Below are 15,485 nucleotides of genomic sequence, written 5' to 3'. Positions count from 1 at the left end.
TAATGGCAGAAAGTGAAGAGAGACTAAAGAGCCTCTTGATGAAAGTGAAAGAAGAGAATGAAAAAGCTGGCTTAAAACTCAATATTCAAGAAACAAAGATCATGGCATCCAGTCCCATCTCTTCATGGCAAGTAGATGGGGGAAAAATAGAAACAGTGACAGACTTTATTTTCCTGGGCTCCAAAATTACTGCAGATGGTGACTGAAGCCATGAAATTAAAAGACACTTGCTCCTTGGAAGAAAATCAATGACAAACCTAGACAGCATATTAAAAAGCAGAGATATAACTTTGCCAACAAATATCTGTATAGTCCAAGCTATGGATTTTCCAGTAATAATGTATGGATGTGAGAGTTAGACCACAGAGAAGGCCGAGTGCCAAAGAATTGATGCTTTTGATCTGTGGTGTTGGAGAAGACTCTTGAGAGTCCCTTGGACTGCAAGGAGATCAAACCAGTCAATCCTAAAGGAGATCAACCCTGGATATTCACTAGAAGGACTGATGCTGAAGCTGAAACTCCAATACTTTGGCCACCTCATGCGATGAGTTGACTCACTGATGCTGGGAGGGATTGGGGGCAGGAGGAGAAGGGGACGACAGAGAATGAGGTGGCTGGATGGCATCACCGACTCGATGGACATGAGTTTGAGTGAACTCCAGGAGTTGGTGATGGACAGGGAGGCCTGGCGTGCTGTGATTCATGGGGTCTCAAAGAGTCAGACATGACTGAGCAACTGAACTGAATGAGCTTGCTGGGGGAATTCTTGGATAAGTCCCCATGTCCCTCAGGTCTTAATCTTTACACTTGTGGAAACATTGGGGTTCCTAAAAGAAGACCGAATGAGGTCTGCTCTGTCCCACAGCTGGTATTTTGTAAGATGAAATACACTATGCGTTAGGTGTTAAAAGAGATTTTACATGGCATCCAGACATGTAATATCTGGGAACAGAATAGTACTTCATTATTTTTATAGATTAAAGTTATCTTTAATAACCGTATGTATGTACATCTGTGTTTCAGAATTTTTGGATTTTTTTAAAAAACAAACTAAATAAGCATTCAAAGTAGATAGAACATTACTTACTGGAATTTAAAATAGGGTAGTAGTCTCAATTCTACTTTAATGGAAAAGATTTGGCATTTCTCTAACTTGCCCTTTGAAACTGTAAATTATTTTATGTTAGATGCAAAGATTATGGGGAAAACTCAATTTAAAAGCTGCTCCATAAAAATTGCAATTTCACCACTTCAACTAAATTACTTGGTATTAACAGTGAATCATAATCTTTTGCAGAGGATACAAGACAGAAATTTCTCAAATTCATCATTTTAGTCTCTGAAACTGGAATATTATTGTTATGATCAACAGAAATTGGTGTTATTTTCTCTTTCCTCTGACTTCCTCTATAAATTCACTTTTTTTGGTAAACAAATTCATAGGGCTCTTTATTGACAGAATTTGTGATTAGGAGAGAAGTTTTGTCATCTCTCTTTGCATCTACAATTCAATGATTTGGCATTTTAAGAGCATACCCTAACCCCTTGCCTAATGTAAGTTTCATGAGGCTTTAAAAACAAATTCTTACAACACTTAACACAATTTCTTCCATATAGTCTATGCTAAGATGTGTATGTACTTATATATATATATATATATATATATACACACACAGACATATATGCATAAACAAATAAGTATGTACAAATAAACATGCATGTTTCTTTAGGAAAATGAGTAACTGCTACACTAAATATAACTTGAGTTAAACATTTACCAAATCCAGTGGAGGTATCATATTGGATCAAAGGCGTCTTAGCACTTCCTTCTTCTGTAGTGCAGATGACCTGGAAAAAGAAAGCTAAACAAGAGGTGGATGACTTAGTTATTCAACATCAACAAATAGTGGGCACAGTTTCAGAAAGGCAACGTATTAGAACATGAAACAGTCTAAAAACAGGATTCCACAGCAAGTTTTGAGGTTTTATCTACTATGTAAACTTTAATTTCAAAGCTAAAAACTATCAAGAAAACCAGCTATTATTAGTGTAGTAATAGCATATATATAAGTAACAGAACTAAAGTTCAGAGGTTATCTAGCAAAGGAAAAGAATTATCAGAGGAGTAAAGGAATAATATTGGGTTGGTTCAGAAGTTCATTTGGCTTTTTCCATAAGCTGTTATGGAAAAACCCAAACAAACTTCTGGGCCAACCCAATACATACAGTGTATCTTGTTCTGCATATGATCTGAACCTGTTTCTTTAAAACTCACAGGTGTTCCTTCACTAGGTGACCCAGAGTATCTTACTAAGCAGGAGAGCTCAAAAGGGATCCTGGAAATCAAATGGCCTAAATACTTCTTACAGTACTGAGGATCCCATGGGAAGTGAGTCTTGTAAGGTCAGACAGATGGTTAAAGGCCTGGCCAGGGGTAGAACATGAATCTCCCAAACACAGGCCATCTCCGCATCACAACAACCTGCCCAGGTGACCAAGAACTGTGACCATGAAAATGTGTAGCTGGATTGTTGTAAAAATGTTATTGATTAGTTTCAAGTGCTCTAAATGCAATACTGGAGCTCATTGTTTACCTGCCTCTTTTAGTCAAAATAAATAGTACATATTTTCAAGGAAACTAAAAACCAAACAAACAAAAAAAACCCCACCACTACTTAATTCATTGTATAAACCCAGATTGTTCAAAATGACCTCTCATCTATTGGTCCTATGGCCATGGTGATCCTCAGAAAATAGTATCTTGTAAAGCATTTTCTCATTTCAAGTTAAAAACATGGCAAACAGAAGCAGCACATGTAATTAAATAAGGTGAAGGAATTCGGTGTTAGAGGGAAGAGGGTTGTTATTTCAAGAACAGATATGGAGGCTGGTTAAGAAAAGCCCTTATTCAGGGTCCTTAATATCTGGAGATGGTCATGGCCTAACTGTGCTGGGGGTGCCTCAAGAAAAACTCCAGAGTCCCTAAAAGTGTATTATTTCAGGCGTTGTTCATGCCATCAGTGATTCAAGAAGATGTGAGTTTGAGCAAACTCTGGGAGGTAGTGAGGGTCAGGGAAGCCTGGCGTGCTGCAGTCCATGGTGTCCCAGAGTTGGACATGACTTAGCAACTGAACAACAGCGTGGCTAGTGAGTGCTATTTCTCTGGCACACACAACCTGCCCTCCTGTTTTGTTCCTGGGGACCCTCAGGTCAGCGGAAGCAGTGCTCCGAGGACTGCATCACAAACGCAGGGCACTAGGCAGGTCAACACAGGCCAGTCATTTTTCCATACGTGGTCACTTAACCCAGTTAAGTGTTAATGCTGATCGTCTGCAGGTCACCTTTTCAGATCGAGTATCTTGGAAAGCTGGGAAACCCAGCTCCTTACGCACTGAGAAAGAGGGGCAGGAGACTCACTTTTGTCCGCGGTCCTCGGGATGTAGAGGGTGGTGTCGAGGCCACTGTAGAGGCGCTGACCTGCGTCGGTCAGGACGAACTCCTTCAGCCGCCCGTTCAGCAGGAAGGAGTTGCTCCAGTTCACGCACACCACGGACAGATTGCTCTCCACTGAGAACGGGGCACGGTACTGTGGTACTGTGGAGAGGGATGTCAGTTCTGAAAACAGCTGGCAGAAGGTGCTAAGTTCTAACAAGAGCTGAGAGTAGGTTCTAAGTTCTAAAAATAGTGGGGGGTATGTGTGGGGTGTGTGTGTGTGTGTGCATGCTTTTCATTTTTAAATATGAGCACACATTTAAAATTTTGCCCTTGCTAGAACCCTTCCTATTTACCTTATAGCTTAAAGGAAAAACCTGGCATTGTGGGGGTGAAAAGGAAATCACTGGAACATGTGTGAAATGCTTTCTCAGCAATGTTGCACCTGCTTTCCAAAAAAAACAAGATCAATGAAGAATGGTGTTTTATGCAATACAACTATTAACATACAATGGTTCTGCTCATCAGCATAGCCCCAGAGCTCACATTTTGTTACATTTTCCTTCTTTTAACAGGTAAAGTATCCTTAACACTATTAACTCCAGCGGATAGCTATTTTTCATATCAAATCAATATTTATTGCTACAAAGCCCCAAGGACTAGATGAAGTTAATATATATATTTTTTCTCCCAACCAAACTGCTTAGATGGTGAATTATGTTCTTTTGGCACCCATTTATTTTTAAAGCTTTTTCTTGAACCGTTAGTTTGTTTTCTAAGATAGTTAAAAAGCCTTGCAAGTAGCAATTCGAGAATAATAATTCATTGCCCTGACTAATCAATCAATAGCACAGTACATTAGTATATAATCAAGCGCAGGTCTCATAAGTATTATATCAGATAGAGAAGTGACTTTGTGTGCATTTAGCAGGAATGCTCCCTTTTCATTTTTCAGCTCCTTACTAAAATAAAGGAAGCACAAGCCTTAACGGAGGCTCATCTTTTAAATGAATCATTTTGGTAGCAACAAATGAAGGGATACCATATCATCTTGTCAAGTCAGAAGAGATTTATTTCATGAGATCTCATTTGCTCCAAAATAATCAATACATTTGTAACAACACTAAGATCCAGCTATATATGAAATTGGCTTTTAGGAAAAAAGTGAGTGGAAGAAATAAATTGGGTATCCTTTTTTCTTTTAAAATCAGAGCCATGTGTTGCTGATGTGGGAAAATATAACAAAATAAGGAATCATTATGCTATTGTGATCATAGATTTAACTAGGAAGACAAATTTGGTTCTTATCTTTCAAAATAAGATGAGAGGAAAATGCTTACATAAACAGGAAAATGTTCCTGCAAATACTGAAACAAGAAGTATCAAGTTATTTTTCAACACTATTTTAACACAAATTGTGCCTAATATCACAATGAAACAAACTACTGTGTTTGTTGTGGTTTCACTCTTTCATTTAATTTCTGTAGATTTCCACTTCTCCCCTACATTGTAACAGTATAGATAAAAGAGACGGCTTGAAATAGAAAGACAGGGGCTTTATTTGCCTTGTAGGATGTGGAGATCTTCCTGAAGAAAAAAAAGAGTGCTCAAACTATCAAAATAATCAGGGATAATGGATTTGGAGATTGAGAAAATGATAACTACTATGTCAATAAAGTAGTACAATGCACATACAATAGAGTACTTGATGTACTTTTTTTCGGTTACTCCTTAAAACAATCTTGTAAGAATTAGCTCCTAATTTTTCAGGGGAAGGGACTAAGTTTCAGAGAGATTAAATAACTTGCAAAGGTCAACAGCTGGTCGGGGACCAAAGATCTTCACCCAGGCTTGCTTAACTTCAAAGGCTAAGTTATTTTGTTGTAATCAATATGCATTTATTTAAAGAAGCATGATTTACCAGTTCACTTTATGGGGGCACTCCAGTTCTGATTTGCTTCATCCTGACTGTTAAATATTCAGGAGTTTTGTGAGTTGGTTATTGAACCCAGTCACTATTAAAAATTAAATCATGTAAACCTAAATATATTAAAACAAAGGTAATAAATATTAAAACTTTGCATTTTAATATTTCTGGTCTTCAGGCTGTTTAAATCTACTGTCTCTGGGGGGTGGAAATATATAACAGTACACGATCTCTTCCCAACTCTGTGTTCGGTGCTGTCATGTTGGCAACTTAAAATCAGTCAAGTGGGAGTGTTTACACTGTGGAAATTGGCAAGCACTTCAAGTCATCACATTATTTTCTCAAGGAGGCCAGTTGTTAGACATTTGTACCTCACCCTTGCTTTTACACTGAAGGTGTAATTTAGGAAGAGAGGGCAGAATATACTGCTAATGCTTCTCCAGCACTTTACTGAGTGTACATGTGATTCAGTTCAGTTCAGTTCAGTCGCTAAGTCGTGTCTGACTCTTTGCGACCCCATGAATCACAGCATGCCAGGCCTCCCTGTCCATCACCAATTCCCGGAATTCACCCAAACCCATGTCCATTGAGTCGGTGATGCCATCCAACCATCTCATCCTCTGTCATCCCCTTCTCCTCCTGCCCTCAATCTTTCTGAGCATCAGGGTCTTTTCAAATGAGTCAGCTCTTCGCATCAGGTGGCCAAAGTATTGGAGTTTCAGCTTCAACATCAGTCCTTCCAATGAACACCCAGGACTGATCTCCTTTAGGATAGACTGGTTGGGTCTCCTTGCAGTCCAAGGGACTCTCAAGAGTCTTCTCCAACACCACAGTTCAAAAGCATCAATTCTTCGGCGCTCAGCTTTCTTTATAGTCCAACTCTCACATCCATACATGACCACTGGAAAAACCATAGCCTTGGCTAGACAGACCTTTGTTGGCAAAGTAATGTCTCTGCTTTTTAATATGCGATCTAGGTTGGTCGTAACTTTCCTTCCAAGGAGTAAGTGTCTTTTAATTTCATGGCTGCAGTCACCATCTGCAGTGATTTTGGAGCCCAAAAATTAAAGTCAGCCACTGTTTCCCCATCTATTTGCCATGAAGTGATGGTACTGGATGTCATGATCTTAGTTTTCTGAATGTTGAACTTTAAACCAACATTTTCACTCTCCTCTTTCACTTTCATCAAGAGGCTCTTTAGTTCCTCTTTACTTTCTGCCATAAGGGTGGTGTCATCTGCATGTGTGAGGTTAGTGATATTTCTCCCGGCAATCTTGATTCCAGCTTGTGCTTCTTCCAGCCCAGCATTCCTCATGATGTACTCTTCATATAAGTTAAATAAGCAGGGTGACAATATACAGCCTTGACGTACTCTTCCTATTTGGAACTATTTTGTTGCTTCCTGACCTGCATACAGGTTTCTCAAGAGACAGGTCAGGTGGTCTGGTATTCCCATCTCTTTCAGAATTTTCCACAGTTTATTGTGATCCACACAGTCAAAAGCTTTGGCATAGTCAATAAAGCAGAAATAGATGTTTTTCTGGAACTTTCTTGCTTTTTCGATGATCCAGCAGATATTGACAATTTGATCTCTGGTTCCTCTGCCTTTTCCAAAACCATGTACATGTGATTACATTTATATAAAACTGCAAATGCTATCTTCAAAGCATCTTGTGGTTTGTATTCTCTGATCCACATTTTCTCTCTGCTAGTTTGTATAATGAGTTAAAAGGAATATAAATAGTATTTAAACCCCATATGACAGCCAGTTATTTGTCGTGTTTTTCCATGTCTGTGGATTCAGTAAGCAGATTAAGAGAACCCTTTCTCCTTCGGTACTAATGCAACTTTTAGCTACTTCTCTAATATCAAGGAAGTTCTGATGCCTTCACTCACTCCATAAACAACACATTCTGGGTATCTAAGACACTCTGCCCAGTGCTAGAAATAAAATGGAGAGAATGAGGCTAAAGGAAGCACAGATTTAAGGGAGAAGATATAAGCTCTGTCAGGGAGTCTTCCAAACTCAAGCTGATTATGAAAAGCTCAAAGAGAGGTGTGGAAGCTGGGTATGGGTGTCTGGGTTTCAAGCTGAGGGCTCAGGGAGAAGGTGACCATTTGGGAGTCAGCCTTTGCAATGGAAGCCTTGGAAGAGATGAACTCACCCGAAGAGGGAAGAGGTGAGGCAGGAGAAGAAGAAGGAAAAAAGAAGGAAGGCGGGGGGTAAGGGGAGAGTGTGGGCAGAGAAAGTTTGGGGTTGAAGCTTAAAGAACTTGATTAGCGGAAGATCAACCAACAAAGTTGACTAAAATGGAACAGGGACTTGCCTCGTGGTCCAGAGGTTAAGAAGGTACGTGCGTGCTCACTGACTCAGTTGTGTTCGACTCATTGTGACCCCATGGACTCTAGACCACCAGGCTCTTCTGTCCAGGGGATTTTTCAGGCAAGAATACTGGAGTGCCATTATTGCCATTTCCTCCTCCAAGGGATCTTCCTGACCCAGGGGATCCAACCCACTTTTCCTGTGTCTCCTGCATTGGCAGGTGGATTCTTTACCACTGAATCTGCCTTGCAGTATAGGGGATATGGGTTCAATTCCTGGTCAGGGAACTAACAGCCCACATGCTGCAGAGAAACTTAACCTGCACAGAACCCGTGTACCACAATTAGAGAGTTTGTGCCCTGCAACAAAAGATCCCACATGACGCAGTGAAGATCTTGACTGCCACAGCTAGGACCTGATACAGCCAAATAAATAAGTATTAAAAAAATAAAAGAAATAAAATTGAACATACAAAGAGGCAGAGGAAAACTGGGAGTGACTTGCCATGCAAAGTATGGAGAACCACTTTTTAACCAAGGATCGAGGGTTCAATCTCACTGAATGTTCCCAAGAAGTCAATGTGATTACTGGTGAAAAATGCCCAATGGATTATCGGTGTGGAGGTCAAGGGCAAATTTAGGAAGAGATTTTCATGCAGGGACTATGTGGAAATCAGTTGGAAGGAAGCTAAATAAAATGTGGGAAGAAAGAAAATGGGAAAGCACTTGAAGACCATTCTTAAAGAAGAGTTGTGCCCTGGGGCGAGAAGCCTGGACAGGAATCAAAAGGGAAATGGAGTTTGTTTGCTTTGCAATTAGAAGGGTAGAAGCAACAGTGATGTACTAGGGATAGAAAAACGGTGATCAGTATTGACAGAAGTGGTGGTCAAAACACAAGAGGAGGGTCTATTTCAGATGGAAGGACCACGCCTTCCTGCCGTGTCCCTGATGGGGATCATGGAATGTAGGGCATGTGGCTGTCTGGGGTGGGAAGCAAGACAGTTACTAATCGATGACTTTTCCTTTCCTGGTGAATTATGAGGAAGGAGTCCTGCAGGTGGGTGAGGATGGTGAGGGCGTGTCGGAACAGGGTGAGGAGCAGTGAGGGGTTGGAGGAGGGTGGAGAGGGTCTGAAATCTCTCTTACAGATAGTAGGGGCTAGTTGATCGTTAATACAGCAGTATCGAGGGTGCTGCTGAGCTGACTGATCCTGAACTTAGAGAAACACTTCCACTTTCTAAGTGTGGAAGATGGAAGGATTGAAGCGCTACCTTTAGCTCCTCACAGAGCCCCAGGGGCCTCCGTTCAGATTCTAACGGACGTAAACAGCATCCTGGAATTGTAGTGCACAGTCCGTAGCCCTGCCTCAGCTTTCTCATCTGTAAATCTGGTTAATAATAGGAATTAACTTCATAGGTCTGTGGTAAGGATTATTTGTCAAATGCTTGAACAGTGCCAGCAATAAGCAAGCTCTTTAAAAATGACCTTTTGCTAACATCCTGCTATATTGTTGCTCAGCCACATTAAGGTCTGTGTATGAGGCACTGAATTTTTATGAATATATATCTCTCATTTTTAAAAATGTCAGTGTCAAATGAGATTATAATCTGTTATTGGAAAGCAAATTTGCAATAAGTGTTCAAAAACTTAAAATACTTGATGTAGTAAGTTCCATTTAAATACCTGATGGAGATAAATTCCATTTAAGAAGATAATCAGACATTCACATAAAGATTTGTTCATTTCTCACCACATTTATAAAAGGAAAATATTAGAAACAACTGGAATGGCTCAACTAATTCACATGATGGAATATTATACAGCCATTAACCTTGGTGATGGACAGGGAGGCCTGGCGTGCTGTGATTCATGGGGTCGCGGAGAGTCGGACACGACTGAGCGACTGAACTGAACTGAACTGAACTGAACCTTGGTGGCTAAGAGTTTTTAATGCCATGGAAAATGCAAATAAAATAATATCAAGTATAAAAATCAGATATTAAATTTTCATTAGCGTATGATCTCAACCATGTAATAAAAGCTGCATACATAAAAAGGGATTAAAGGAATAAATTACGCCAACATATTAATGGTGGTTGCCTCTGGGTGTAGTGGGATAATAAGCAGGACTGGCTTCATGGGTGTGTAATCCATGTAGCTGCCCAGGGCCCCTCATGTAGAAGAATTATAGACTTAGTCTGATGCTCTGCTGTCCTTGTCTTGAAGTTCTCAATGATTTCTGAACAAGGGACCCCGTATTTTTATTTTCCAGTGGACCCCACAGACTACATAGCTGGTTCTGATTATAAGTACTTCCTAATACATTTTGTATTTGCCAGTTTTAAAAAGTAGACATATAAACCTTATCAATTCTGAAAAAAAGTTATTTTATAGAAATATAAGGACACAATGAATTAGTTAATTGCCCGTTTCTGCACTCAGGAGCCCTTGTGTTCTTCCTGGAAGGGCCAGATTTCAGTGCTTACTGGCAATGTGAGCGATTATGTCATTTGTAAGGAAAAGGAGTGACAAACTTTTCCAAAAAGTTATCTAAAAGTAAATACATAAGGCTTCCCTGGTGACTCCGTGGTACAGAATCCACCTGCCAATGCAGGAGACATGGGTCCAATCTCTGATCCAGGAAGATCCCACATGCCGTGGAGCAACTAAGCCCTGCACCACAGCTACTGCGCCTGTGCTCTGAGCCCTCAGGCTGCAGTTACTGATGCCTGCATGCTTGGAGCCTCTGCATTGAAACGAGAGAAGCCACTGCAGTGAGAAGCCTGTGCACCGCAACCATATAGTACCCCTTGCTCGCTGCGACTAGAGAAAATCCCACGTAGCAATGAAGACCCAGCACAGTCAAAATTAAAAAATAAAATTACAAAATCGGTTCATTAAAATTTTTGAAAATTACAAAAAAGTCATCTTCACCGTCTATTTTCATCTTCAGTTCAGTTCAGTTCAGTCGCTCAGTCGTGTCCGACTCTCCGCGACCCCATGAATCACAGCACGCCAGGCCTCCCTGTCCATCACCAACTCCCGGAGTACACTCAAACTCATGTCCACAGAGTCGGTGATGCCATCCAGCCATCTCATTCTCCGTCGTCCCCTTCTCCTCCCGCCCCCAACCTTTCCCAGCCTCAGAGTCTTTTCCAGTGAGTCAACTCGTCGCATGAGGTGGCCAAAGTATTGCAGTTTCCGCTTTAGCATCAGTCCTTCCAATGAACATCCAGGATTGATCTCCTTTAGAATGGACTGGTTGGATCTCCTTGCAGTATAAGGGACTCTCAAGAGTCTTCTCCAACACCACAGTTCAAAAGCATCAATTCTTCGGCGATCACCTTTCTTCACAGTCCAACTCTCACATCCATACATGACCACGGGAAAAACCATTGCCTTGACTAGACGGACCTTGGTTGGCAAAGTAATGTCTCTGCTTTTTAATATACTATCAAGGTTGGTCATAACTTTCCTTCCAAGGAGCAAGCGTCTTTTAATTTCATGGCTGCAATCAGCATCTGCAGTGATTTTGGAGCCCAAAAAAACAAAGTCTGACACTGTTTCCACTGTTTTTCCATCTATTTCCCATGAAGTGATGGGACCAGATGCCATGATCTTTGTTTTCTGAATGTTGAGCTTCAAGCCAACCTTTTCACTCTCCTCTTTCACTTTCATCAAGAGGCCTTTGAGTTCCTCTTCACTTTCTGCCATAAGGGTGGTGTCATCTGCATATCTGAGGTTATTGATATTTCTCCCGGCAATCTTGATTCCAGCTTGTGCTTCTTCCAGCCCAGCGTTCCTCATGATGTACTCTGCATATAAGTTAAATAAGCAAGGTGACAATATACAACCTTGACGTACACCTTTTCCTACTTGGAACCAGTCGGTTGTTCCATGTCCAGTTCTGACTGTTGCTTCCTGACCTGCATACAGGTTTCTCAAGAGGCAAGTCAGGTGGTCTGGGATTCCCATCTCTTTCAGAATGTTCCACAGTTTATTGTGATCCACACAGTCAAAGGCTTTGGCATTTTCATCTTACCCATATATTAACTTTCTCTAAATTGGTTTTCATCCCATTGCCACATGACAAATCTTCCTAAATTCATTCTTTTTTTAAAAAAAAATTATCTGGCTGCATTGGGTCTTAGTCGTGGCACTCAGGATCTTTGGTTATGGCAAGTGGGATCTAGTTCCCTGACCAGGGATCAAATTGGGGCCCCCTCTTTGGGATCACGGAGTCCTAGCCACTGGACCACCAGGGAAGTCCTCCCTAAATTCCCTCTTGATCTCCATGTTATTTAATCCAATGGGCATTTTTCCCCGATAGTTGTCTTCATGGATGTCTCAGTAGCGTTCACTGGGATGGAAAACTCAATCCATTTAGCGAACCGTTCTCCACTCCCTTCAGGACAAACCTCCCCTCTGGCTGCCCTGCTGCCTCTCTGGCACATGGTGGCAGCCACTTCTACTCACATTCTTTTTGGGTGACGAAGCTGATCCATCCGGTGGCCGTGCTGCCCACCTCGTTGTGGGCCACCACCCTCAGCTTGTAGGTGGTGTAGGGCTGGAGACCCTCAAGGCTGGCTCTCTGCCCTGGCCCCCTGTACTTGGTCTCAGTTTGGCTGGGGGTACAGGGGGTGGCTGAATCCGGAGGGCATGCCATGTAGAGTTGGAGCTCATAGCTGGAAGGAGAAGGAACACATAAAGATGAAACAGTCAGTGGAATTAGTCTAACTCTCTTTTAAACCTGATAATGTTTAGTGAGAAGCCATTTTGCTTTCACCGAACTACCAGCACATTAAAACTCCCACTTGTGGGAGACGGCTGCTTTCAGAAACACTTTATTTAACACTGTTGGAAGTGGGCAGCAGATGCAACCAGAGAAGTGATAAGAGAAGTCCCATGTATACACATGTTGCTGTCCACCCAGCAGTCAGGAATCCTTGTTGGTACAGATAAGATATTTCTCTTTTTAGAGGACAGTGATAAAACTCCTCCTGTCGGAAATAAAGAATCTCTCTTCTCTCTACAGATTATTTTGAGTGAAATAACTTCTTTGCTCTTTCAAACAGTGGTTCATTACAACACTTTAAATTACATCAAAGAAATTCTGATTCAGCCACAGAAGTTCCTTATGTTCTAGCTGAGCCCTGCAGAGTGAAAAATTCCAGGGAACCACGAGGAGGAGCACATTCTTTCAATGAAGGGAAACACACTCCCTCATCTTTCTTTCATTGTTTTGGCAGCACTGAAAGTCACGAAGGACCAGGGATTAAACTTGTGCCTCCTGCAGTGGAAGGATGTCGTCTTAGCCACTGGACTGCTAGGAAGGTCCCTGCCTTGTGTTTCTTATTTTTGTTGTTCACCTTTCTATCCTTCGCTGACTTTATGATTGAAACACTTTGTAAAGAATGTGACCATTCATCGATTTGTCTATTTTGCTATAAAGTGAAATGAAGTGTTAGTTGCTCAGTCGTGTCCAACTCTTTGCAACTTCAAGGACTGTGGCCCACCAGGTTCCCCTGTCCCTTGAATTCTCCAGGCAAGAATACTGGAGTGGGTTGCCATTCCCTTCTCCAGGAGATCTTCCCAACCCAGGGGACAAACTTGGGTCTCCTGCATTGCAGGCAGCTTCTTCACTGTCTGAGCCACCCGGGAAGCCCATTTTGCTACAGGTACCTGTTCAGTCAGCGTGTCTTCCTGGGGAGGGGTGGGAAGCTGAAGGTCTGTGTGCATGTCTTATTTTGGTTTATTTCTCCCTTTGGTTTTCCCACACTACCTTTGAATAACACCATTGGGGAACAGCGGCGGACTCCACTGGAAGGAGGCTGTCCTCGAGGCCAGCATCTGGATTTGCGGAGAGGACAATCCTGTGGGTGGAGCAGGAGGAGTTCTCAGCTCTGCTGTTGGCCCTTGGCTGCAACAATTGAAGCAAGTGCAGGCCTCCACCCCAATGGAGTAGGTCGTGAAGGGCTGCAGGCTGTGAAGAGTCTGCTGGGTGGCCAGGCCTTCGGCCAGCTGTAGAAGGAGAGAGAAGGCTAGATGAGGCCGGGTCGCAAGTCACAGACAGTTGGTTCACTCTTATCATGTACCATACATTCTCTGAAAACAGTGCCTCGCTAGTTGCTCTGGGAAATGCACCCTAGCATCCAGCACAGTATTTACCCTCAGGAATGACCAACCCAGTGGGAGAGGCATGGCTTACCATGACAAAAAATGCAATGAGATAACAGTTAGATAGAAGTTTGAGGCCACAGGATAGGAATCACAAGGCACAGTGTTGTTCCATTACCATAAATACTAGAAAATGGCACAAAGCTCACAAAATATTGACCAAGTTCTGTGGCCCTCAGAATGATGTCTTTTCGAAAAAAATCTATATTTGAATTATATTTCAAACTCAACGTTTTCTAAGGTTCATATTCTGCCATTGTTACTTGTGTGGATCAATAATTTGAGTATCAAAACTCCCCTCAAATTCTAAAGTTGAGTATCATGAACTTGAAATATATTTCATATATCAGTCAGTTCAGTTCAGTCACTCAGTTGTGTCCGACTGTGATCCCACCGACAGTAGCACGCCAGGCTTCCCTGTCCATCACCAACTCCCAGAGCTTACTCAAACTCATGTCCATTGAGTCGGTGATGCCATCCAACCATCTCATCCTCTGTCGTCCCCCTCTCCTCCCTCCTTCAATCTTTCCCAGCATCAGGGCCTTTTCCAATGAGTCAGTTCTTTGTACAAGGTGACCAAAGTATTGGAGCTTAAGCTTCAGCATCAGTCCTTTCAATCAATTTTCAGCACTGCATTCCTTTAGGATTGACTGGTTGGATCTCCTTGCAGTCCAAGGGACTCTCAAGAGTCTTCTCCAACACCACAGTTCAAAAGCATCAATTTTTGGCACTCAGCTTTCTTAATGGTCCAACTCTTACATCCATACACAACTACTGGAAAAATGATAGGTTTGACTAGATGGACCTTTGCTGGCAAGGTAATGTCTCTGCTTTTTAATACACTGTCTAGGTTGATCATAGTTTTTCTTCCAAGGAGCAAGTGTCTTTTAATTTCATGGCTTCAGTCACCATCTGCAGTGATTTTGGAGCACTCCAAAATAAAGTCTCCCACTGTTTCCATTGTTTCCCCATCAATTTGTCATGAAGTGATGGGACTGGATGGCATGATTTTAGGTTTTTGAATGTTGAGTATTAAGCCAACTTTTTCACTCTCCTCTTTTACCTTCATCAAGAGACTTTTTAGTTCTTTGCTTTCTTTCATAAGGGTGGTGTCATCTGCATATCTGAGGTTATTGATATTTCTCCCTGCCATTTGATTTCCATCTTGTGCTTCATTCAATCTGGCATTTCGCATGGTGTACTCTGTATAGAAGTTAAATAAGCAAGGTGACAATATACAGCACTGACATACTCCTTTCCCGATTTGGAACCAGTCTGTTGTTCCATGTCCAGGTGATCCGATATTCCTGTCTCTTTAAGAATTTTCCACAGTTTGTTATGATCCACACAGTCAAAGGCTTTGGCGTAGTCAATAAAGCAATAGTAGATATTTCTCTCAGAGAAGGCAATGGCACCAACCAGTACTCTTGACTGGAAAATCCCATGGACGGGGGAGCCTTGTGAGCTGCAGTCCATGGGGTCGCTAAGAGTCAGACACGACTGAGAGACTTCCCTTTCACTTTTCACTTTCTTGCATTGGAGAAGGAAATGGCAACCCACTCCAGTGTTCTTGCCTGGAGACTCCCAGGGATGGGGAGCCTGGTGGGCTGCCGTCTATGGGGTCGCA

The 15,485-nt window shown here is 42.0% G+C and overlaps 1 protein-coding gene across 1 annotated transcript in view; it reads right to left on the bottom strand.

Moving 5' to 3' along the window:
- The window catches only part of USH2A (usherin), a 969,245-nt gene that overhangs the window by 35,042 nt on the left and 918,718 nt on the right, over nucleotides 1-15,485 (bottom strand). The window contains exons 65-68 of the mRNA XM_055419911.2: nucleotides 13,464-13,702; nucleotides 12,158-12,366; nucleotides 3,418-3,594; nucleotides 1,779-1,862 (exon numbers count right to left, since the gene is read on the bottom strand). Coding sequence (XP_055275886.2) covers nucleotides 1,779-1,862; nucleotides 3,418-3,594; nucleotides 12,158-12,366; nucleotides 13,464-13,702 — 709 coding nt within the window. The remainder of the gene's footprint in view (nucleotides 1-1,778; nucleotides 1,863-3,417; nucleotides 3,595-12,157; nucleotides 12,367-13,463; nucleotides 13,703-15,485) is intronic.

The sequence above is a fragment of the Moschus berezovskii genome, chromosome 17, assembly GCF_049115385.1.
Source record: "Moschus berezovskii isolate FMDL1 chromosome 17, NW_MosBer_1.0, whole genome shotgun sequence".
NCBI lineage: Eukaryota > Metazoa > Chordata > Mammalia > Artiodactyla > Moschidae > Moschus > Moschus berezovskii.
This window is presented reverse-complemented; position numbering and strand designations above follow the sequence as displayed.